The 24,950-nt window shown below is 41.5% G+C and overlaps 2 protein-coding genes across 2 annotated transcripts in view; one reads left to right on the forward strand and one right to left on the reverse strand.

Moving 5' to 3' along the window:
* nr5a2 (nuclear receptor subfamily 5, group A, member 2) overlaps positions 1–24,950 on the reverse strand; it is a 41,274-nt gene that overhangs the window by 2,168 nt on the left and 14,156 nt on the right. The window contains exons 6-7 of the mRNA XM_083558180.1: positions 15,570–15,689; positions 12,464–12,611 (exon numbers count right to left, since the gene is read on the reverse strand). Of these exons, the coding sequence (XP_083414306.1) occupies positions 12,464–12,611; positions 15,570–15,689 (268 nt within the window). The remainder of the gene's footprint in view (positions 1–12,463; positions 12,612–15,569; positions 15,690–24,950) is intronic.
* LOC310735453 (uncharacterized protein) overlaps positions 2–24,950 on the forward strand; it is a 35,009-nt gene continuing 10,060 nt past the window's right edge. Inside the window, exons 1-4 of the mRNA XM_083558226.1 lie at positions 2–3,053; positions 12,937–13,141; positions 13,307–13,380; positions 13,927–14,127. Of these exons, the coding sequence (XP_083414352.1) occupies positions 13,025–13,141; positions 13,307–13,380; positions 13,927–14,104 (369 nt within the window). The 5' untranslated portion in view covers positions 2–3,053; positions 12,937–13,024 and the 3' untranslated portion in view covers positions 14,105–14,127. The remainder of the gene's footprint in view (positions 3,054–12,936; positions 13,142–13,306; positions 13,381–13,926; positions 14,128–24,950) is intronic.

A 24,950-nucleotide genomic window follows, 5' to 3' on the forward strand; every position in this document is an offset into this window, starting at 1 on the left:
GAAGAGGAGACACAAATGATAAAAGTGTGAGATTTCTTTGCATCCTACATTAGCTTTATTATAAAAATTAATATACTGGTAATTATTGGTTTGAAAAGTTGGTCCGAACATATGCTCCAACCCATTTGCTCTTATAATAACCTCCACTCTTCTTTGGAAGATGTTTCACCAGTGTGTTTGTGCGCATTCAAGGGCAAACAAGTGCGTTAGTAAAATCAGGTACTGATCTAGATGATGTGAAGACGCCTGGAGATCATCAGCGCTCCAGTTCAGCCCATAGGTTTGAGGTCAGAGCTCTATAGCAGGCCGCTCATGATCTTCCAACCCATGTAAAGTATACGTTATCTTTCAGCCGATTTGTTGTGGACGTAGACCAGGGTAAAATGCTTGCGGGCATTCCGTATGAGGTGCTCAAGAACCGCTTGCGATCAGAAAGATGATCTTTTATTAATTTCTTCGACCCGAGGTCGAGGGGGAGAGCATCCGTGTCTGGACCCTTCCCCTGATGCCACCACGCAATCTGAGGAAGTGCCTGGACTCGCTCAGTTCCGGCTAATGAGCCAGCTGGCACTGGCACAATAATCAAAAACGGTTCCAGCCCCGAGAAAGAAACAGAACATGGCCAGTAGGGAGAGAAGGAGAGAGCGAGAGAGTACGGAGGAGGGGTGGAAGATTGTTCAGTGTGTAATGAGGTCTGTAGAACGAGCATCGAGTCCTTCACGGGGCCCGGCGAGGACGTTCTCCCTGACCTCTTGGTTGACACCAGGTGGGCAAAGCTCTGGATGGAAGGGGGAGGCGACCGATTACAAAACCTCTGCTCCGCCCCTAGAATACGGAGAAATAAAGCATGCTCCGTCACTCTTTTGTTGTTTTTCTTTTTTTACTAGAAAGCATAATCGAAAAACTCGATGTTTGCCGCTCGCAATTCGACGTCCTGATTAACGTGGGTTCGCACGTTGCCAGATTTTCACACTGGAAATTTCCCGACGCTGTGTGCATTAAAATAAGATTTTAAGCTTTTTGTCTTGTCTTGTCTTGTCTTTTTTTTTTAAGCTTATTAACGAAAACGGTACAAATAATGCTGATTTTAATTGCTAATTATTGTATTTGAAAGAAGGAGAAAAAGAAAAGGAAAGAAAAGAAAAAAAAAGATCGCTCAATAAAAAGGGCTTGCGCTTTTCGCCTGTAAGCAAGAATCATGGTTTCTGAGAGGGGAATTAGTGTTTGTGTTTAATTTGTTCACAGCAAGAAAAGCTAGATAATGCCCCTGCTGAGAAAGAGAGAGAGAGAGAGAGAGAGAGAGAGAGAGAGAGAGAGAGAGAGAGAGAGAGAGAGAGCAAAGAAAAGCAGCAGCTTCTTCAGGTTAAAGCACTCTTATCTTCTATCCTTCCATCTCTGTTCTAACATTTAGCCACTGTGGGACTAATTATGAACTTTTTTTTCTTTCTTTTTACATAAAACAGCCTCAGTACGCAGCACGGCTGAGCTCGAGCTCGACTCCAGACCCTTAGGTTCTGTGTGATACATTGTTCATTTCACCAGCGATCACGCCACATGACCCTTCGTATCCAACTTTTCCGCCCCCATTCCGCTCCTCCTGGTGCACTGTTTTTTTTTTTATATGATTTTTACACTATATGTAAAAACGTGAAGGATTTTTTTTTTTACTATTAATATCATACTGAGCGTTCTATCACCTGCACAATCATATAATCACCCCCACTGATTCGTTTGCGAATTGCACATGAAGATTGGATTTACACTCAACGCAGTAATCACGAAGCGACCGAAATTTAGGAACGAGTGCTTTTGTTCCGTTCGCGTGACGAAAACACGTTTTACCATTTCCGAGAAAGCCGCTTCAAAGGGCAAGGGGCTTTTTTTTTTCCCCCTACCCCGGTGCGTCCCCTTTTTAAAACTTTTTTTATGATAGGCTGTAATCGCATTTCTATTCATTATTAACCCGAGCTCCTGATGAACGCCAATCAAAGACGGGGGTGGTTCTAAACCTGCCCCCTTCGCCCTACGGTGTACTCAGGGAGGCCCCTATATTTCTTCTTTTTTTTTTTCTTCCCGCACACACAAACACACACACCATCTAAAAGAGTGCAGCCAATGCCCGCGTGGTCATCGTGCACCACTATTTACCCAATGGCTAAACCGTGTGTGTTTGTCCGTGCTGAGAGCTGCAGAGCAAATTATAGCGTGTACACAATTTTTTTCCCCTGCGATGCTCTCGGAACTGATTCAAAGCGCAGGGTCAAAATCGAATCCGGTCTCAGATCTGCTGAGATCCGAACCAGAAAAGTGCTCCATGTATGAACTAAAAACCAAGAATAAAAAGTGACAAGAAACAGGGAAAGAGTTTGATTCCAGATTCCATTAAAGACCTCCGGTAGCATAAATATTTGTGTCATTTACAGTGCTTTATTTTTTTTTTAAATGACTGCCCATAAGGCTTCCTTCATCCACTGTGGTTGCCATGTTTGGCTAATCGACTCCTGGACCGTTGTGATAGAATTTCATTGATTCCTAAATATAGATTATTATCGCTATATCGTACGTGCGTTGCTCGTGGCACCCCAGTGCTCTAACGCCCGTTCCTTAATATTATCAGCGGGTAGATGGTGGCCCAGAGCAGATCTTTCACTCCTGAACAAACTTTTCTTTTCTTCTCATCCTGCTTGTCTTTTCCAGTCTCGGTTAATGATGCATAGCAATGACTGTAGATCTTCTCCGAAGGGGTGTTCCACCTTACTAAGCGCGTATATAGAGCCAGAAGGGAAAGTGAATTTTTTTTTTAAGGGGGGATGGCAACATTGTCAAAATGAGGCACGAAGGCTCAATCTGCTGCTCCTCAGCTTTTCCGGTGGGACCGCTCAGCCCCGGCGTGTCCCGTTTCTGTGAAAGTGAATTAAACAAGACCGTTCCAGCTGGGGATACATTAAGTCCAATCTGAGCCCCATCGCCGGTGGGTTACGCAGGTAGAGGAGACGTCTGCGTCGCCCAAGGAGAGGTTTAACCCGCTCACATGGTGGGGGCAAATATGAGGGGTGAGTGAAGGGAGGGGGGGTGGAGGAAGAAAAAAAAAACGCCTTAGGTGTGATGAAATAAACACTAGAAACATCAGCGGCCCAAATACAGGCCGTGAGATGCTCGGCTTCTTCCTCGGGTCAGGGGGGTATATTTGCATCTATTTATTCATCACTGATCTGGCTTGAACATTGTTAAGCGATACATGTGCTGGGAATAATAGTTCATTAATTTTGTTACGGATTTGTTTATTTATTTGTTTGTTCATTTAATAATACATTTAGAAGACCCTCCACTCTATAAAAAAAAAAGTAAAAAAAAAAAAAGGGGGGGGGGGGGGGTCGGACGATGTGGTTTTTTAGTTTTAAGGCCAAGATCAAGCCCATAAAACACCCACATCTCAGCCCACTTCAGCAGCATCCTGGAGAACGTGAGCTCTTCATCGCTCTCTCTTCGTCCTGGTGTCTAACCCTCCAGAGCTTCTGCTTTACATTCTTCCCGTCTTCCCACCCTCTAATTGCATGCATGCAAGAGTGAAGGGGCATTACAGAATCTTCATCTTCAGAATTCTTGTTTATGAGAAAGTGACAGGAAATCATTCAGAGGTCAACTATCCCTCCTGTACACTCCTGGAGCAACCCTTATAAAAAAAAAAAAAAACGCAATCATAATGCAAACCACAAACCTAATGAGGTCATTAAAGGATGCCGCCCATCGATATTGTTTTTCTTTCTTTCTTTTATTTTTGAAGAATATGAATTAATAATTCACCACAGTGCCTGGGGATGTATATTTTCTGAGTGAAGGACAGTTAATCCATAATATGACCCGTCTCCTTCCTTTATATAAAGAGACACTTTCCCTCTATTCCCTACTCTTGCTTAATTATCAAACATAGCTTGTGCTGACTAAAGAAACACATCTCTTTGCATCTCTCCCAAGATATTCTCCATCTCTCTTTCTCTCTCTCTTTAAAATCAACACTAAGCTGCCCAGATATTATGAAAGCCATGAGTGCAGATTGGAGTTGCGTTTATTTAGACTCTTTTGTAATAGAACTTGACGTATTTGTAAGCTGCCCGTCAAACCTGGGCTTAATTTCCTGCTGTAGTGACGGGTCGTTCGTATTTTGGAACGAGTCTTTAATGCGACTCAGAAGAACGAGTCGTCTCAAAGAATGCTTCGTTCTTTTTCTACCGTATAATCTCCATAGGTTATGTACAGGAAGCAGAATCGAGTAGTTCATCTTTCAACTCTTCGAAACCGAATCCTTCGTTCTTTTATCACGTGATTTTCATATACGCTATGCAGTGAATTACACAGGAAACAGAAAGGAGTAGTTCATCTCACGAGTCCTCTGGTCCAAATCGTTTGTTCTTTTATGACGTGACTTCCATATACGCTACACAATGAAATTAGGTTGTGACAATTATGGGAGGCACAAAAGAATGACAAGAGTGACAAAAGAACTAGCGACTCAAAAAACGATTCGTTTATTCTGAAGAACGAGTTTTTAAAGAACCGAGCCACTGAAATGATCGGATCTTCCGATCACTAGTCTGCTGGAGAAACGGCGTATAACTCAAAGCAAAAGCGTGACGCCGCCCGAGTCGTTAAAAATAATAATATTTATACTCATAATACTCCGTTATTCATATTCACATTTCCATCAAACGCTTATCCCGAGCTTTTCATTCATTCAAGAGCAGTTTCTGTTTTGAATCAGCCTGAGTCGGGTTTATTTGACCTTATAAAAAAAAAACCTGACAGTTTCGTAACCCTGCTTGGCTCCGCCGACCATAAAGATACGATACACCAGAACGGGAAACCAGGCGTGCTTGATTCTGGTCCGTAAATGGAGCTGGATGGGAAGTGCCAATATTAAACCCAAGACATTTATAAGCGTCTCCCTACATGGACTCGTGGGTTTTACGTTACAGGTGGACCGGCGATGCTGCGTTTTTTTTTTAAGACAGTGCAAACATTCCGAAGCTTTGTTTCTTTAAATATCCCCCAGCGTTGCGATAGAAGGACAAGAGAGCGGACTCGAGCAGCTGTCAGCCTCGTTCGTGTCTTTGTGTTTAATCACCGTCTCGAGTTTCAGAGGTCTTGCGTTCAGGCCAGGACTTCAGCACGAGGCATGTATGTGTGGCAGAGCACCGACACAACCTCCATCACCATGTGCTGTGTTTGGAATAAGAATGGAATACACGATGTTCTGGCGTTCGCTGCCGGAACCACGTTGTAGACTGAGATATGATGTGTTTCCTTGATTTATTTCAGAAAACGATTTCGTTTGGTTTCTTTTTCGCTCGCTCAGTAAACAAAGCATTGTTCGTACTACAAAGGTCACGGGGGTGGACGTGTAACTTGGTACCTGGCCAGGTTTTGGAGCTACATATTTCCCCATGTGTGAAACCCGGCAAGCTTTTATGGATGGTGAAAATCTTTCCAACGCGATCGATTCAGAAATGACAGATCGGCTGGGGAACACGCTTATCCGCGTTTGCGCTTAAATAACGACGGGAATCAGATCAATAGGGCGAGTCGTCCTGTGACCGTAGCTCTGTTTTATGCTCCGATCGGCCCTCTCATATACAGTACAAGCCCTTCTCTATCGTGGACTTCCGAGAGCTACAATGCCCCTCAAGAAACCAAACCAGCAAAACAGTAAATGGAGACAGATACAGGCAACAACAAGGCCTTTTTAAAATGTATAAAAAAAAAGCTCTGCTGTAGAGAAGGTGAATAATAAACTTCAGCCCGCTGATCGGATAAACAAAAGGCTTATGTATGCTTGTCCCGGAAGGACCTCGAGTCTCATGAATCTTTAAGGGCGCACTGTTTTGGCCCTGCCTCACGTGTAGAGCTCTTTCTCGCTTTTAAAAGCACTCCTTCCAGTTCAGGTGATGGACAGAAAACCACAGGTTATATATATTTTTTCAAACGTATCTACATAATTAGCTGCTTTTTTTTAAGCCGATACGAGTTTTTTTTTAATAGCAAAACACGATGCTGTTTGTAATACAGCTATAGTCGGTTTCAAAAAAAGTAAAGAAAAAAAAAAAGAAAAAAAAAAAACAGCTCACAAACACTCCAGCACTCCTATGATTGATATTTCCAGTGCAGGTATCAGTTAAGAAACAGCTGACATGTGGAGAGTATGTTGCAGGCTCTCTTGTCTGCTAAGTAGCAAAGCGCAGACTGGCCACCGCTTCCTTGCAGCCGGTAATAAAAGATGGCCATTGATTTTCTGTAGTTGCTTGTAACTGTTAATGTTGATACATCAATAGCCGAAGGAAAGCGCAGGGCTTAATAGGAGCCCAAGAATGTGGAAATACGGGAGAGCCGGGCTCTAAATCACAGATTTCTATCCCCTCTTTTCCGATCGATAACACAGTAACTGCAAGTGTCCCTCTGCTTTCCTAATGTTTTATAATAAACTGACAGCTTGTAATAAGGGCGGGGAAGAGAAAGAGATGGCACAGGGAGAGAGAAAGAGAGAGAGAGATAGAGAGGCATAGAACAGGTGAAGAGAGCAATATGGGCACATACGTCCCAACCGGTCTGTCCTAAATCACGTTATCCGGGAGACGAAGTGGAAAGTTTTCGCAAAAACAGCAATTTCGGCTCGAAGTTATCAAACGATAACTGATGCGACAGCAAACAGTTTAATCGCTTCTATGTTGGTTTTTTTTTTTTTTTTTTTTTTTGACAAAGTAGACGTTTTATGGACAAAAGTATTGGGACCCCTGACTTGTCCAGCCATATGTGATTCTTCTCCAAATTGCTACCTACAAACTTGGAGGGACACAATGGTATTGGACACGGTTTCCTTCACTTGAACTGGATGACCAGCAGAGGAGGTGGTGTCTTATTTGTTAAAGCATTGGACTTAAAGGTTTTGAGTTCAAATCCCAGTCACACCAGGCATTTCTATGAATGAGATCAATGTCGCTCTGGATAAGGGAGTCTGAGAAATCCGTGTTTAATCCCCATTTGCAGTTATAATAACAACCACTCTTCTTAGATGATGTTCTACTAGAGGTTCGTGTGTGCTTATGGAGATTTGTTCCACATGGGTATTAATAAATTAAGGTCTTTATGTAGGGTCTGAATAAGGTTGAGGTCAGAGCCCTATAGCAGGCCACTCAAGAACTTTCAACCTATGTGAAACATATCATCATGAAGCCTTCTCCATGCAGGAACAAGTTTCAAGGTCTTAGCTCAAGTGAAGGTGAAATGAAATGCTACTGCATCCAGTCACATCCTGTTAAGATGTGTCTAACTAACAGTTTGCAGATGAACCACATATGGCTGGAGAAGTCAGGTGTTCCGCTATATAACGCTCTAATCCAGAGCAAAAATCCTGAACAGTTAAGTGCTGTGGCAGCGTAGTGGGGCTGCGTTAATTTCTGATCAAAAGTCCAGCTTAACCACTGAACTACCCCATTTCCCACTTCAGTATAGTGCATATATTGGTTGAGGGCTTTGATCCAGACTTGTACATTTTATACAAGTGAGCAGTTGAGAGTTGCTCAAGGGCCCAGCAATGGCAGCTTGGTGGTGCTGGGATTTGAACTAACCCAATCAAACATCTATTTTAACCTATGAGCTCCCTCATTGCATAACAGGCTAAATATGATCTAGCAGGCTGCAAGTTATATCTGGGTTTCTGGGGGGTCTTAAAAAGTCTGTTCTAGGTCTTTAAAACAGGTCTTAATTTTTCCGATGTCCACGTAGGTAACGCTACCTCTAATGCTCATTGAAATGCTTTACAGCACTTTTTCGTTTGTAGATCTTTCTTTCACTAGTTCGAATATAATTCGCTGTATTATAACTACGAATGAGGCCAGCAATCAGCTTTCTGTTATTGGAGTGAATCTTTTGCAGATTTTACTTTTTTCTGCTACGGGGAAGTGCAAGTTTAGCGATACTCGACTAGCGAAACAACAACATGAATTTAGGGTTCGGTATTTGTGCCTGTGTTTTTGATGTTATGATATAGGTCTTAAATTTCATTTTTAATGGTCTTAAAAAGGTCTTTAAAAGTCTTAAATTTGATCTGCAGAAACCCTGTCTATATTGGTTGAGGGCAGTGGTCCTGATCCAGAGCAACCTACATCTTATACAAGTGAGCAGTTAAGGGTTAAGGACCTTGTTCAAGGGCCTGACAGTGACAGATGGCGCAGTGGTGAACTCACACACTCATCTTCCTCATTGCTTCCTCATTGCCCTGCGTATAATTAGTTTTATATATAAGAACCTGCTAAAAGTGATCTGTAGATGAAGATGCCTATAGTTATTTTCACGCCCCATAAGCATAATCTTTCTACAAGTATATACACACTAATAAAGATTGCAGTATATATTGGCAAGTCCTGGGTGTTTATAGGGTTAATGGTAGAATTCTGTATGCTAGGTAGCCTGCGATATGGCTTTAATGACAGGAGCCTGTACTGTTGCTCCACACAGCAGGGTTCGGGAACGATCTCGGGCAGCTTTTAAAGCTTGATAAAGTCTGAAAGCCTCTTAGGGTCCCTAATAAGTACGCCGCCTTGCAGAGAGCCTCACGCCGATGTTGTCCAGGTTAAGCGCTTGATTTCTAGTTTCATTTGTAAATGTAGGGCCAAAAAGCGAAAACCAAACCAGAGTGAATATTAGGGTCATTGGGTATGCCCACTGGTGCGTTTACTCTAGCAGGTTTGTAAAACATCAGAACACTCAAGGTTGATTGGAGGCTTTTTTCACCTTTAAGCGGAAGATTCCAAATAAATGCGTTCGCTTCGAACCCGGAATTCATACATTGAAAGAGAAGCGTAGACGTGTCGGCTCAGTCAAGGACTGCAGCGCATTGTCACAAATCAGAGCAAATAAAGACGAGCTTCACCTTTTATCCTGAAATTCCACCATGCACCTGCAGCGTCTCCCTTTCATACACACTAATACACACTTAGGCGTCACAGAGTGCTTTGCTTATGAGTTCAACATGCCGCTATTATCGATATTAGCTCTGTTATCGCATTAAGACACAGGGATAGTTTTTTGCAGACTTATTCGGCACAGTTCTGAGCGGTCTTTAATTATTTTTAATAGATAATCAATTCTTTAATAGAATTTTTTCCTCTTTGAAATGAACATCATCCTTATAAGACTGGACAAATAAATCTCTTCCAATATTAAGAATCCCCCCAAATTTGTCCCCCAAATTCCCTTTAACCGGACATTCCCCACTACCTACCAAAACCAATCCTTTCAATGGCGGAACGCAGCTCACGTGACAACTCGGGCGTGTAAACGCGTTGGCGAAAGCCATGACAAGCGATCCTCTCTGCCAACATCATCGCTCAGCCTCGGTAGCCCCTCTCGCAGCGCAGGAAATCAATGCCCTCGGTGCAATTATTTCCCCATTGATAAAGCCTTCAGCTCAAGCGAGAGCCACTCCATCGGTTTGAAGACATCCGGGCCGGGCTGCAATCGCTCCTTTCGACAAATCCGAGGAAACGAATGGCCGCTCGCAGGTCGAGCCGTCTCCATCGTCCTCTTTATCGACACTTAGCTTTACAAAAAGCCCCCCGCAGGCCTGACAGTGACGGATCACAGGCTTGATAAAAGCGGCCGCAACTCACAGCTCACATGTCGAACCCGGCCGAAATACGCCTTTGATTTCCTTTAAAAGGCTTCATTTGTGGGGAACAAAAAAAAAAACAGGTCAGAGAGGAAAGAAGAGGCACCAGAATTACAAGGACGTCTGATCCTTGAGAGTTAAAGTCCAGAAGAAACCGGACGTGAAAAAAAATCTCGAAATGGATGAATTTTTCAGCCAACCAAGTGCTTCAACTTTCTAGTAGAATTGACCTTTCGGAATATTAAGTCCGAAATCCGGCCTTCGTGGAAATCCCGGTGTGCTGTTGTTTGAAGGGAGACGTGGGGGTGGTTGCGCTAGACTGCGCTAGACTGCGTTACACTGACACAATCCCCTCGGTCTAAACTGACCACATGTGGACACTATGAGAGGAGGGGAGGCCCGAGGTTTTCATTAAGCACCAGGGGTAATTTCATGCTTCGTTTCATTAACCTTTGATTAATTGACACCTCAAAAGGATCTGGCAAGACTCTCCGACTTGCACGCACACACACACACACACACACACACACACACACACACACACACACACACACACACACACACACACACACACTCCTCTGTCTACAGGATGATTCTAATCAGCGCAGGCGCTAATCTCCAGTCTCTAACTCGCTCACAGCCAGGCCGGCGAGTTGGCTGATGCTAGCGCCGGGGGCGATACACTTCCCTCAGGTGAGTGTTTTATTATGGATGATGTTTCCGCCAAATTATTTAGACCCGAAGCCCATCCCCCTGCCAGCTGAAAAACCTCTGCCACACAACAACAACAACAACAAGCATATCAAACCACAAAACCCCCGTAAGACCGAGACGGCTGAACTTACGGCAGCTCCACCACCTTTCTGTTTCTTTTGTTTAGCGCGCGGAAGGATGTGGAGCGTGTCGAAAAGCGAACGCGGCTCGAAAAGCACGGGGAGGGTGGGGAGAAAAACAAAACCGAAGCCAAAGCAAACATATGCGCGCCTCAACAAACAACCCGTCTTTTGCTATTTCATGAATTGAGAGACAAGAGAGATATGATAATGCGGTCGACGCGCAACATCAATATTGCAGCGGTTTACGAATGCGGGAAAACAAAACGTAAAAAAAAAACGTTTCAGGTTCTGAAGGATTGGAGTCTCTTAACAGGACGTCCCGGTCAAGAGTTAATTATGTGGACGCAGATCATACGGATAATATTTCACAAACCAGAGACTGCAGGTGAATGTAAGAATTGAGGAATCGATTGAGGGATGAAACTGACTCGGTTGCTGGAGAGAGAAAAAAACCCTTCAGGATCCACTTTACGATTTTCTGCAGTTTCTGTAGTTTACACCTCCAAGCTGAGCGGAGAACATCGGACCTTGTGGGTTGCTGGAAGTTTCCAAGAAAGTTTTGAAAACCGGGAACTGTTTATGGATTTCAACCACAGATGTATTAGCATGTAAGGGGTTATGGGGGAGATGAGTTTAGCAAAGCAATCACAAATATCCTGCTGAATAAATAGCTGTTATTGTCAGTCTTCTTCTTTTCTACTCTCTTCTTTCTCCTGGCTGTTGTTTATTTTGTATCTTTTTTACTTCTTCTTTTTCTTCTCCCCCTTCTTTTTCCTTGTTTTTCCCTTCCCTTCAAATCTTCTTCTTCTACCTTTTTCTCTTGGTTGTTGTTGATCTTTTTCTATTTCCTTGTCTTTTTTTTCTCCTCCTCCTTCATTTTCTTCTTCAGTCTGTTCATATCCTCCCCCTTTTTTCCTCCTCCTCCTCCTCATCAACATTCTTCTTCTTCTATATTTTTCTCTTGGTTGTTGTTGATCTGTTACCATGTCTTTTTACTTCTCTTTTTTACCTCCTCATCATACCTCTTCTTCTTTCATCTCTTCATCTCCCTCATTTTTTTCTTCCCTCTCCTCCTTATCATTCTTCTTCTTCCACCTTTTTTCCTCCACTTGTTCTTCTTTTTCCTCATTCTCAGTTTTCTTCGTCCACTTCTTATTCTTCCTTCGCCTGTTCTTCTACCCCTTCGTCTCCTTCTTCCTCCTCCATCTTCTTAATAATTTTTCCTATTATTATTATTATTATTAATTTGTTTAATTTAGTGAACTTGAGACAATTTTTAACTCAATAGGATGATCGGTACAGGTACAGGTTTAGGGAAGTTCAGCGCTTTAACCAATAGAGATTTTTATTTTCAGCTTTTTTCTTCCAGGTTTTTTTCTCTGCACATTGTGTAAGAAAGGTAAGGACTGCTTTTCAGCACAACAGTCATAAAATCAATCAACGAGATCGATTTGACCACATCAGTATATGTATAAAAACCACACACACACACACACACACACACACACACACACACACACACACACACACACACACACACACACACACACAGCCTCCCAATGCGTGTAGTCATCCTTTAAAAAAGCGTCATCTGCATGCCATGGACTGAAAAATGTAAATCTGTGCCATGAGCTGTAAATAGAAGCTGAAGCATTTTAATTGCATGTCTGATTTGTCTGATGCCAGAAAAGTTTGTTGGGTTTTATTTAATTTCTTGGGAGTGTTTGGGGTCAAAACTGTTGCGATTCTTTAGGTTTAGTTAAAATATAGTATGGAAGGTCCTTGTTTTTAGTCCTATGACTAGTTTCATTTCTGCACAAAGCTTAACTCTTTGCATTATTAAACTCAAGAGCAGGATCTGAGTCCTAAATGGATGACCACTAAAGCCCTTAAGGTACGATGCAAGGAGTCCCAGGGGTTGCTTGCTCCCAAAAACCTCTCGTTTTTCCCTCTTCCCACGACTCACCTAAACTAAACAGCACCAGGAACTTGAGGCAGACGAATTCTCTCTGGTCCAGCTGTAGGGAGCGCAGCTTGCTGACCAGCTCCTGCGCCCGACTCAGGAGGTTGTTCAGGGTGGCTCCGGCTTGAGACGCAATCAGCGCATAATCCACCTGAAAGCGGGGGAAGAGTTTGTTAAAGGGATAACAGTATGCAGCACCTCTAACACATAATACACCGTTCTTTTAGAACTAGAACACCACGGGCATTGAGCTATCGAGAGCAAGAAGGGTCTTGGAGGGCCTGAGGGGGGGTGCGAGTGGGCAGGTGGAGAGGAGAAGAGAGGAAGAGGTTGAATGAATATCTGATATCTCTTGCACACTCGCTCATACCTTGTCCTATGCACCTAGGTTCAAGTACAGCAGTGTGTGTGTGTATGTGTGTGTGTGTGTGTGTCTGTGTGTGTGTGCATGTGTGTGTGCATGTGTGTGAGCACAGCAGGGACAGTGTAGCAGAGTGAGTCCAGAATGATAATCAACATCCATATAAACAGGGGAAGAGCAGCACGTTTCTCTGGAACCCCAGGATGCTGACTGGTGGACCCTCGCTCCCTCGCTCCTTCACTCCAGACAAAGAAAGGGGATCTGGAGATGCGCAAGCACGCAGGTCCCCCAGGCTACACGGCCCAGCCCTCCCCTTTCAGGTGCACTTAATATCTGCAGCAGCAGCAAATTTGTCTTGGAGGCAAGTCCTTAGCTGCCACTCACTGTAAGCAGGCCATATTAAATTTTTATATTTATTGACAATTCATTACCATAATTGACTGTGCCAGAGTTTTTTTTTTTCCTTTTTTTTTTCTTTCCTGCAGGTGGGTAGACGGCCCCGGTCCCCGAAGAGCACCGAGGGCTCCCCGGGAGGCGGATTTGCAATTAAAAAATGCAGGTAGGCCGTAATTTATTTATCGTGTAAATATGATGAATGATATTTTTAAGCACTCGGACTCGTTCTTCCTCGCTCCATGTTCGCGCTCTGCCCTGGAATACGTTCCGTGGCATTTTCGAAAAAAACAAAAAAACCAATCTGTGAAAGATTTCATTCTCAGGATATTTTTGAGGTATTTGGAAATTTTCTTCAACATTTCTAATACAAACCTTACTGTATTACTGCTTTTTATATATATATATACGATTCAGTTTCTAATCTAGCGAACCAGTGACGATTAATTCATCAATAGAGACTCAAAGCACTTTTTTACGCGTCTCTGTATTAAAGCGTCTGCTAAATGTCGTAAATGTAAACGTAAAACCAAGCAATATGTACGTGCGATTTGGATTCCAGGGCGTTTAAATGGAGTTTCTGGATGATAACTTGAAAAAAACGTCAAGCTATGTTGAAATAAAAGAGAGACCCGGCTGTCAATCCTGGCCTGCTGTAAAATAATAGGTCGCAATAGGACACGTGTGTTTTTTTCTTTTTTCTTCCCCACAGGCTCTTTCAACACCAGCTGTTCATTAAGCCGAAATATGCAAATCAGACGCAGCCTCCCGCACGGACCCTGTTGCTCTCGGTCAGCCCTCACTACACGACGCGACCACACACCATACACACACTGAACCCAGACATCAGCTCGCAGCGAGGCTTAAATTCTGTATCTTTATATCTTTAGAATCACCGCCATCTTTAAAACAGGTATGTAAATAAAAAGGCAACCAATAATTCAGATTTAAAAGAAAGAAAGAAAGAAAAAACTTTGCAAAACCAAAAGGAAATGAGCCCAAATTCCAAACTCTTCCAAATTCTATTCTATTCTATTCTATTCTATTCTATTCTATTCTATTCTATTCTATTCTATTCTATTCTATAGTATTCTCAGTGCTACTATTTTCTACATCACAAAATTATTAATTGTTTATTATTAATTATTAATATATTAATTGCTGGAAATTTAGAAATGAAAGAAATACATGAAGAGGGGAAAAAAATTTAGCCTATTCAGATATACACTATACAGACAAAAGTATTGGGACACCTGACTTTTCCAGCCATACGTAGTTCTTCTCACAAAGTCAAACACGCACAAGTGTACTCGGATGTCTTTGGATGAGGAAGCATCCATGAGAAACGAATCAACTCCATAAACATATGGTTTATAAGATGTGGAAGATCTTGTGTGGCCAGTTTCCGAGCTCTGACCTCAACCCTATCGGGACGAACTGGAGCGCTGATTTCACCCCAGGCCTTAACTAATGTCTTGAATGAGCTCAAATCTCCGCAAGCACACTCCAAAAATCTAGAGGGAACATCTTTCTAGAATAGAGTGGAGGTTATGATAGGAGCAAATGTGGAATAGGATGTTCGAAAACCATGTGCTCAGGTGTCCACAAACATTTGCTTTTTTTTTCTTTCCAAAAAAAGTGAATTCTCTATTCTGACCTACTGTCTGTCTGTCTGTCTGTCTGTCTGTCTGTCTGTCTGTCTGTCTGTCTGTCTGTCTGGTGGTCATTGAAGCGAGGCTGTTCGGCGCCTGTTTCTCCGTCATTTAATATTTATGCCTGTTTTTGAGCAATTTGTTGAAGTTCGGGATTTTGTAGAAAGCCGGGAATAAAACGATTAAAAATTAAAACCGCATGTACGGCTGGCCATAATCTAGGCATAATGAGTGATTTAAGCAGTTTGAGTGGGACTGTGTTTGCATTTGTGTGTGTGTGTGTGTTCTGTAAGGAATGAAAGGACCCCCTGTGTTGAGAACTTGAGCAAGGGCCTGAGGCATCCACCCACTGCTGTTCCTCAGTGACCAGCAAAAGTAAATCGCAGCTTCTTCCCTTTCGTCTCTTTCCTCTCACGCGGCGCGACGGCTCGCGCATGCTTAACCAGCTATTTTATTTATTTTTCCTGCACTCGGCTGCTGACTTGCTATGAAATGCACAATTGATTATTCTGATCACATTAACTCCTACCTATAAGTGTAATCTATTTTTAATGTGGTAGTGACTGCACAGACACAGCCAGTCGATAGGACTTTAAAGGGGGGGGCACTGATCCACACTGACGAGAGATGAGCTGATGAGCTCTACAGGGAGGTGCGGTGCAGATGCTCAGGTAAAGAAGAACGCTATGGAGCTCGAGCTCACCTGTTGCCCCGTAACCAGCAGAATGGAGCCCTCCTTGGCGTGCATCACCTGGCGGAAGATGTGGTCAAGGATGAGAAGCTCGCTCCAGCAGTTCTGGAGGAGTTTCATTTGGTCATCAACCTGCAGGAAAAAAAATATATAAAAAATGTCATATTTGGGTTTTTACAAAACTGTTGGAGGCACACAAATGTACAGTGTGTTTGGATGCCAAAACCTGTTTCAGCATGTTCACAAAGAGAGCCATGAAGATATGGTTTACATGGGTTGGAAGCTGTGGAAGATCTTCAGTGGCCTGCTATAGAGCTCTTAACTCAACCCTATTGGAATGATTTGGAACTACAGGGGTGCACCCCAGGCCTCCTTACCTCACCAACAGACTTGTGGTTGAATGAGCACAAATCTCCACTCCAAAATCTGGTGGAACTTCTTCCCAGAAGAGTGGAGGATATTATAAGAGCAAATAGGGACTAAATATTGAAATTATATAATTACTTTGTCGCTTGTGAGCAGGTTTAAAGGACTATTGCATTATTGGTGTCTGTGTATATTAATAATATTAGAATTAATGTTTGGTCATTCGGTGCAACTCAGCTGGAATAAACAATCAGACATTTAAATTTTCTTCATTAAACACGAATGATTCTAATATGGATTATTAAAGAAATAATACAGATTCCCATTTCACATAGGAACCTATCAGTAGAACCAAAGTATGAGAGAAACAAAGAAAGACAGAAAGAAAAAAAGAAGAAAGAAAACCAAGTAAGAATAAAAAAAAAAATGATGCAAGAAAGAAAATCAACAGGAAAAAAGTCCAAAAAATAGAAAGTAACAAAGAAAGAAAACCAACAAGGATTCAATAATAATAATAATAATAATAAAAATGGATGCAAAAAAGAGAGCAAGAAAAAAAGTAGAAAAAAAAAGAAAAGAAAAGAAAAAAAAGCCTAAATGAAATGAGGAAAAGAAATATGGAATAGCACAAATGCATGAATGATAGAAAGCAAGAAATGAAGAAAGAAATCATGAATGTAAGCAAGAACAAAGGCAAAAGAAAGACTAAATGGACGAAATCCTTTGAATCAAATCAAGTGATTATACAGTAAAAATCAAATCTACCAATTGCTCTTTTTTTAAACGAAACACACATGTGCACACACACACACACACACACACACACACACACACACACACACACACACACACACATATGTGTATATATATATATATATATATATATATATATATATATATATATATATATATATATATATATAAAATCCTATAACATAAAATGTCCCTTGCACTTTCCTACACTGCATTTCACTTGTCCAGGGTACACCCTCTCTCCTCCTCTCCCTCCTCCTTACACGTCCATTCCATCAGTAATCTGATTTGAACTGGGCCACAAATCAGCTGCGCTGGTTCTCAGCAGCCGTGTCACCGCTGCACCGGGTTGCTAATTAATCTGTTTGTGCAGAAGTGTTCCTCGTTTATCAGCTGTGATTATTTCGCCGCTCTGTGATGATGTTCCCTGGCTCCTGTGGGAACCCGATGTGACACGTTTCACCTGGAAGCCGAGCTCTGGGAACAACAGCACCATTGTGACTGCTGTGTGGCTCTCATGGCTCAGGGCATCAATGATTACACCGTGTAGCTGACCGCTGGACATGAGAAATGAGGGAGGAGAAAAAACACAAAACTCGTTCCTCTCTCTCCTTCTGTTCTATGCAAACAGCATCTTATCAAGAGTGTCAACGGAAAATAGTTTGCTTCTGATACTCACCTGTTGGCATTTGAAGTGAACTGCATAGAAAAAAAAGGGGGGAAAAGTCCAAAAGTCCTTTATATTTTCCATGCAAAGAATACATTTATTTCATTTATCTTCTTTGCCTTGAGAGGCGTCATCAGCCTCAGCACCTCCTGCTGGCTTATTTTGTCTACAATTTTTCCTCAAGTCATAACAAGCTGAAAAAGACGGCTGATAAGACAAACTTTCCAAAACGCTACATCATTGAATACAAAGTGCTCAGCACGTGCTTCAGAACAAGGCTGATTCATTCAACACTACTGCACATGTATCATACATTTATGGAAAACTCCAACAAGAACAAAACCTCCAAAGCATTTCCTGTCTCCAGCGCTTCAGACAGATCACTATAGTGCACAATGCTGTCGAAGACATCAAGCATCACAAAGAAGACATGTCTTAAAACAGGGGAAAGATTTGTCCCCTTCAGTCTCCTGCATGAGCCTGTCTTTTTGTAAATGCCATGAATCCATGAACGAAAGCAAATGCAAGAAATGATGAGAAGACAAGAAAGAAAGAAAAAAGGAAAAAAGGAAGAAAGAAAGAAAGAAAGAAAGAAAGAAAGAAAGAAAGAAAGAAAGAAAGAAAGAAAGAAAGAAAGAAAGAAAGAAAGAAAGAAAGAAAACCCACAAGAAAATAATTAATAGGAATGCAAGAAAGAAAGCAGTTAAAATGGCAAAAAGAAAAAGAAAGAAAGAAAGAAAGAAGAAAGAAAAAAGAAAGAAAGAAAGAAAGAAAGAAAGAAAGAAAGAAAGAAAGAAAGAAAGAAAGAAAGAAAGAAAGAAAGAAAGAAAGAGACTGCATGAATGAAAATAAAATAAAATAGCAGGAATGCATTAATAAAAGAAAATAAATTAATTAAAAAAAGAAAGAAAGAAAGCGACTACGTGAATAAAAAGAAAATAGAATAGCAGAAATGCATGAATGAAAGAAAAGAAGTAAGAAACAAATAAAAAGAAAGAAAGAAAGAAAGAAAGAAAGAAAGAAAGAAAGAAAGAAAGAAAGAAAGAAAGAAAGAAAGAAAGAAAAAGACTGTATGAAATTAAAAGAAAATAGAATAGCAGGAATTCATACATGAAAGAACATCAGTACAAATTAAATGAAAGCCCAAAATAATTTTTTAAAAAAGAATGCAAGAAAGAAACAGCTAAAAAGGCAAAATAACCTGGCAAGGAATGAATAAAGAAATAACAGAAGGAAGTATTATTATAGCACCTCCAAACCTGAATAAAAGGCTGGTTTTATTTAAACAACTCTTTTCCAACATTTGAAAATCCCCAGTGCTTCTACAAACAAGTTCATTCTTTCGGTACATAAGAAGAACCTCATTGTCCTCAGTAAAATCCATTCTAGTGATTCAGGCACTGAAATAACAATGTCGTGATCAGCTGATTAGTTACACTATAATATACTATACTACACTACACTATACTATACTTCACCCGTATACTGGTCCTGTATTTGCAAATGTAAATGAAGTCCTGGATGATGATAATGGATCGTACACCAAATTTCCCTGCCTTCAAAAAAAAAAAACAAAAAAAAAAAACCCTGTCTATCTTTTTCCGCTCTTCATGTTTTTGGTAGCGTGCCACAAGTATTGTTAAGCGAGAATAACGAGGGTACACAGCTGGAACTGCTCTTAATAAGTACCTTTTTTTTGTATTTGAAGTGCCTTAATGACCAGATTAATGGAATCACAAAAGACTATCCCAAAATGACATTTACATAAAGACGTGGAAAGGAAAAAGGGGGAGAGTTGGGTGTGGGGGGGGGGGTGCAAAAGAAATGGCGCATGAATCCTTTTGACTTCTTGGATGTGGATTAGTGTGGCTGCTGGAGAAACCTACGGGTGGGGTTTGAAGTCACTTCAATGAGCCTGTAGGACAGCGTGGCAGCTTTCGTGTCATCTCTGGCGGACATCTGTTCGTCTGCCCGGCACGTACGCTTCCAAATTAACGTTTTCATGGCGAGTGGATCCTGAGTATGGATTGCGCTATTTACGTTTATACCTTATACAAATCGAATGCAGATTTAGTTTATTCATACAGCTGAGCAGTTAGTTGGAACCCTAAGATTGAGATTATATGCCCAAAAGTATCGTTACCAAATTGTTACCAAGAAAGTCGGATGTACACAATGTCTTTGGATGTGGTAGCAATAAATCTCCTTTTCACTTGAACTGTGGAGGATCTTGAGCTATAAAGTTCTGAACAAGACCCCCTATTGAACACCTTTGGGATGAAATGGAACTGGGCTTCCTCACCTTACCTACATCAGTACTACAGTACTACAACTTTTAAAGATGGATGAGGCAAATCCCCACAAGCTCACCTGAACTGCATAAAGTATATATATTCATCTTCCCAGAAGAGTGAGGGTTATTATAATTATGGAATGGAATGCTTAAAAAGCACAACTTTTGCTCATATAGTGTAGCAATGCCATGAACGGTTTTGTACTTGAGTCTGTATCTTCTAAATGAGGACGAGAGTCCAAATTGAGTTTCCTGACAAGATTCCTTTCTTCCTTCCTAACGCTTTAGGATTTTTTCCCTCACCACCATCACCTCTGGCTCACTTATTAGGGAAAAAACCTAAAATTCATGCATTGTTAAAAGAGCTATTCAAATGAATCTGAATTGAAAGTACTTGATTTCAGTCTCATACTTGGTAATGCAGAAATCAACAAGGCTTTTTGGTATAACAGTGCAGATGCACATGACTAAAGGCTTGTTCGGCTTTATGTTTCTCTGATCCCGTGGAAATCTCCCCTCATGTTTATCATGGCAAGGCCTCTCTGTTTGCTCCCTCGCAAGCACAGAAGTGATAAGCTGGGACTTTGAGCAGCAGGTGGACACCGTCCCTTTGCCCACATTTCTCTATAGAGACTAGCCAGAGTTTAAGCTTTTTTTTTGGTTTCTAGTTAGATTCACTTATTACGCTTCATATTCAGGTTCTGATCGACCTGACGTTAAAGTAAAAAAAAAAAAAAGGATTTCGACCATCCCTTTGTGAGTACTATATATATATATATATATATATATATATATATATATATATATATATATATATATATATATATATATATATATATATATATATATATAGTATGGATTTAGAACCTTGTCTGGTCCATTATTTAACTGATGCTCCTGATTGGCTCCAGAAAAAGGATTGATCAGTTCCCACGCCGACCACATTAACCGACTCGTCAGGCCGACCTTTAACCTGTAGAAAAACCCAGAGCGTTCGATAGTAGCCTCCAGCGACTGCCTTCATGTTCTAGCAGCCCGAAAAACAATAAACACTGCTGGTAACCTTTGCTGGACCAGGAGCTGACCCGAGAGCACTTGTGTGTTCTCACCTAGAACAGCTGAGATAAGGCTTTACGGAAGGCTGATCTGTGACCTGTGACCTGTGTGTAAACCGGCTTATTCATGCGGAGGAATACGCTGGTGTAGTACCAAAAAAATCTAAATAAAAAAACAGCTGCAAGAGCCATACCATGCTGGAATGTATGTACGGATTAAACACTAAGGATTTGCAACTAGTAAAACATTAAAATTCATTTCGAGTTTTGATTCCTGGAACATGGAATTCTTTATATGTAATTACTGTATAAAATTCCATTGAATTCAAATGGTTTTAATAAACCCATATTCACTTGTATGAACTTTAATGCCAGCATAAAAGAAAGGGTGATAAGATCATTAGAAATACATTATATGGACAAAAGTTTGTGGACACATGAGCATAAAATTGTTCTGTGCTTTTTGAATATCCCATTCCACACTTAGTCCCAATCTGCTGTTGTAATAACCTCCACTCTTCTGGGAAAACTAGATTTTTGGAGTGTGCTTTTGGAAATTTGTGCTAAATTTGTGAAATTAGATACTAGGGTGTTAAAGTAGTCAGATGCTGATGTAGGTGATGTGAGGAGGCCTGGGGTGGGCATTCAGTGTATCAATTCATTCCAAAGAGCTCTATATGAATCCATTCAAGATCTTACTTTCCATATGTCTATATGTTCATGGCTTTGTGCACAGGTGCATCATCATGCTGGAACAGGTTTGGGTCTATATGTAAAGATATCAGTTGTCCCAATACTTTTGGATTAACATCAAGAGTTGCATTCGCAGACCTCAGGTTTGATAGACAGACAGACAGACAGAGACAGAGAGAGAGAGAGAGAGAGAGAGAGAGAGAGAGAGAGAGAGAGAGAGAGATAGCGAGAGAGAGAGAGAGAATAAATGGCTGGAAGAAGGTTATGAGAAGTACATCTGAGGTATTAAGCATTGTTCCTCAATGCATTACATGTTTTGTGAGGGGAAAAAAAAAATAATAATCAACCAAACAACAAAGGAGAAAAGAAAACAGTTAGAGGCTCTCACTGGAAGTCTCTTATTGTGGAGCACTACGAAGCTTAAAGCTAAGAAACTATCAACTAATTATCAAAAAAAACCAAAAAAAAAACAGAGCAGAGTCTAATCAATTATTCAGCTGAACATTAGTCTCCTAATATACATGAAGTCAAGGGAGCACGATTTCCCTGAAGTACAAACCCCACACACTAATACACACACATACACACACACACACACACACACACACACACACCCTCTCCACCTCCCCCCACCCCCTCCCCATTCCACCTCCTGCCAAAGCAAGGCGCAGTGAGAAAATAATGCTCTCCAAATTCAAAATGAGTTCTGTGCAGTGCATCGACTGGCTATCGATCCACCGCTGGCGCTCAATCTACAAACACACGAACACACGAACACACACGCGCTCCCACACTTCCACTGACCGCCACATTTTCATTTGATTTTATTTCCACTGTTGTGTTTTCCCCTCCATTTATTTATTTATTTTTTTTTTTTATTTATGGTCGGCCTTTATTGGCTATCGATATTTATTACTTTCGTGTGACACCTTGATGGACAAAAGGAAATGACTGCTGATTGGCTGGGGGGAGGGGGGGGAGCAGGGGTGGGTGGGTGGGGGGGGGGGGTTGAAGGACCTGTCGACTGACCGGGACTTCTGTATTATTCAGCCGGACAGTCTGTCTCAGACCGGGATGATGGCTTTATGCACAGGGCACAGGCTTTTCTCCAGTGGAAGCTATCCAACATGGCGTTTCTTCTTGTGATAGCACCTCCTTGAGGCGGTAGAGGCAGTTTAACTGTTGCTGTATGAATTTTGATATTGGTCATATTTCAAATTCGAATTTTTGCACATTTGCATGATATTAATTAGAAGTGAAAGTTCAAATCCAACAGCTTGTGTGTATATATATATATATTAAAAAAAATCCATTACATGGTATATATTTCGCTTTATTGTTAATGCTTTTCGTTTTTATATTCACTGTGGTCATACTAAGCGATGGACTTTGATACTTAAAACTCCAACTTAAAAAACTACAATAGAGAAAAACACACGTGCACCTCTTTGTATATAATCAGCAATAAATCTACACTTGTCTCGGAATACAAATCCGTACGTGAAAACCATTGCATCATGCGCAACTCTTTTCCTATCTATCGGTAAATATTTCACTCGCATGTTGCTTCAGCGATCGCCAACCCCCTCTTACACACCCACCCACCCCTTTCATCATCCCTGAATATATGCCATAAAGCAAGAATGGCGGTTTAATAACTTGAAAAAAAAAAAATGTCCTTGCACGTAATGTGTATGGAAACATTTAAGAAAGTGCCGTCCCTGCCAACTTCCCAACTTCAACCCCCATCACGGCAAAACTACACAGTGATTTAAATCTCTATAATAAACAGGTGGCTTCGACGCTCTCCTTTCGTAGTGACTCGGAATAACACTGCACAGCTGAGAGTCACAAAGCATTCGCGCGCAACACAAATCCGAGCTCCGCACGCCGGTTTAAATATAAGTGTAAACCTAAACCGCATGCCGGTCTTTACCGACCGGCGCACTTATCTATTGTCTTTGGGTCCCTTTCAGCACGTCCAGAATAGATAGCAGCGAAAAAAGGTGGCAAAAAATAGACATTCGAAGACAACTGCTGACAGAAAGAGGCGGTGGACAGAGGCTGTCAGCCTCGGACCTGCACCTATTACAAGCTGAAAATTAATCAGTGAGGGAAAGAAAGTAGATGTTTTAAGATTTTCATTTGTAAAACAAAAACTCTGATTGGAACCCAAAAAGTGTGTTTTTTCGTGTAAAAAAAAAAAAGGAAGAAAAATGGGAACGACCGCATAAAGCAAGCCGTCTCGGTAGTAAAAGCTTTTTTTTTAATTCTTTTAATATTTTTATAGCTTTATTTCGAAAGCCGTCAGTAAGAACAGGTGTAAAACTATAGGGGCTTTGTGAATGAGGTAGCGCGCATTAGTGAGCCATATGTCAGCTGATATTTGGGTAGTCGGAGAAGGGACGAATTATGGAGGCATTTGAGTGGTGTTTTTATTACCGCGCGTTGAACTTTAGTCCAAAATAGCGAGAGGTGCAGCGAGTGACGTAGCGACCTTTGAACTGCAAAGAAAAGAAGACATGAATTTCAGGATTCACACACCACCACCACCACCACCACCAACACCACCAAGTTCTCGTGTCCTCTTTATCCAGCCTTAAGGTGACTGTAGAGAAATTGTATAGTATGTATTCTACCTACACCTGCTTCAGAATCCGAAACTAGATCTAGACCCTGAACCGTGTTAAATGATGTGTCACCAAAAGTTGCACTGGACAACTGTCGGCTCTTTGGCAAGAACCTGGAGTTCGTGAAAAGCTTTTATCTCTCACAATAAGCAACAAGCGGAGGAGCAGACCCGTGTCCAGCCATTGCGGGGTCATCTCTCGAGTCTCTCTTACGACCCTGCAGGGAGTTCGGACCCTAAATCTTTTCTTTTAACAAGTGTGTGCACTTCCTTCCTCCCTACTCAGGCATGTCTCTGAGGTTCTGGAGATGAAGCGCCAGACACCCGAGGACGACGCAGTCCTACTTCACAGCTGACCGCAACAATCAATCGTTTATGACAAAAAGGAACTAAGACGTTTTGTGTAACAATTATAGACATCACTCTAACGTTTTACACCACATCGTAGCTAGTGAAATCTAATTTGTTGTACCGCTCAAGAATTCATACGCTGAAAAAAAAGGAAATCGGCCTCATTTATGATTTGCAGAGTTCGACGCCTTGCTTTTGTTCTCCTGATGTAATATTTAAAAAGACATAGGAGCCACTAATCCATAAGCGTGTAGATGAGACAGGAGACAGTTTCGGCTGACAACGTGAAGGCAAGAGGTCTACGGATAAAAAAAAAGAAGAAAAAAAAACAACAGATAGAGAAATATGTACAGGAGCATGCCTTAGAAAAACTCACACACCATCTCAGATTGTGGCTGCTGGTGAACATGGGGATATCATCTATCAGTGGACAAATGTGGGATATGAGAACGCTGCTCCTCAAATGAAATAATATATCTTTGAAAGCTTACGCCCGGCGACCAGGCCCAAAGCCCATATATCAAGTCTGAATGCTCGGTGGATCCGGTCCAGGGGCCATTAACCTTCCACCTGTTTCCCCCCCTGT

The sequence above is a fragment of the Silurus aristotelis genome (assembly GCF_946808225.1).
Source record: "Silurus aristotelis genome assembly, chromosome: 13".
NCBI lineage: Eukaryota > Metazoa > Chordata > Actinopteri > Siluriformes > Siluridae > Silurus > Silurus aristotelis.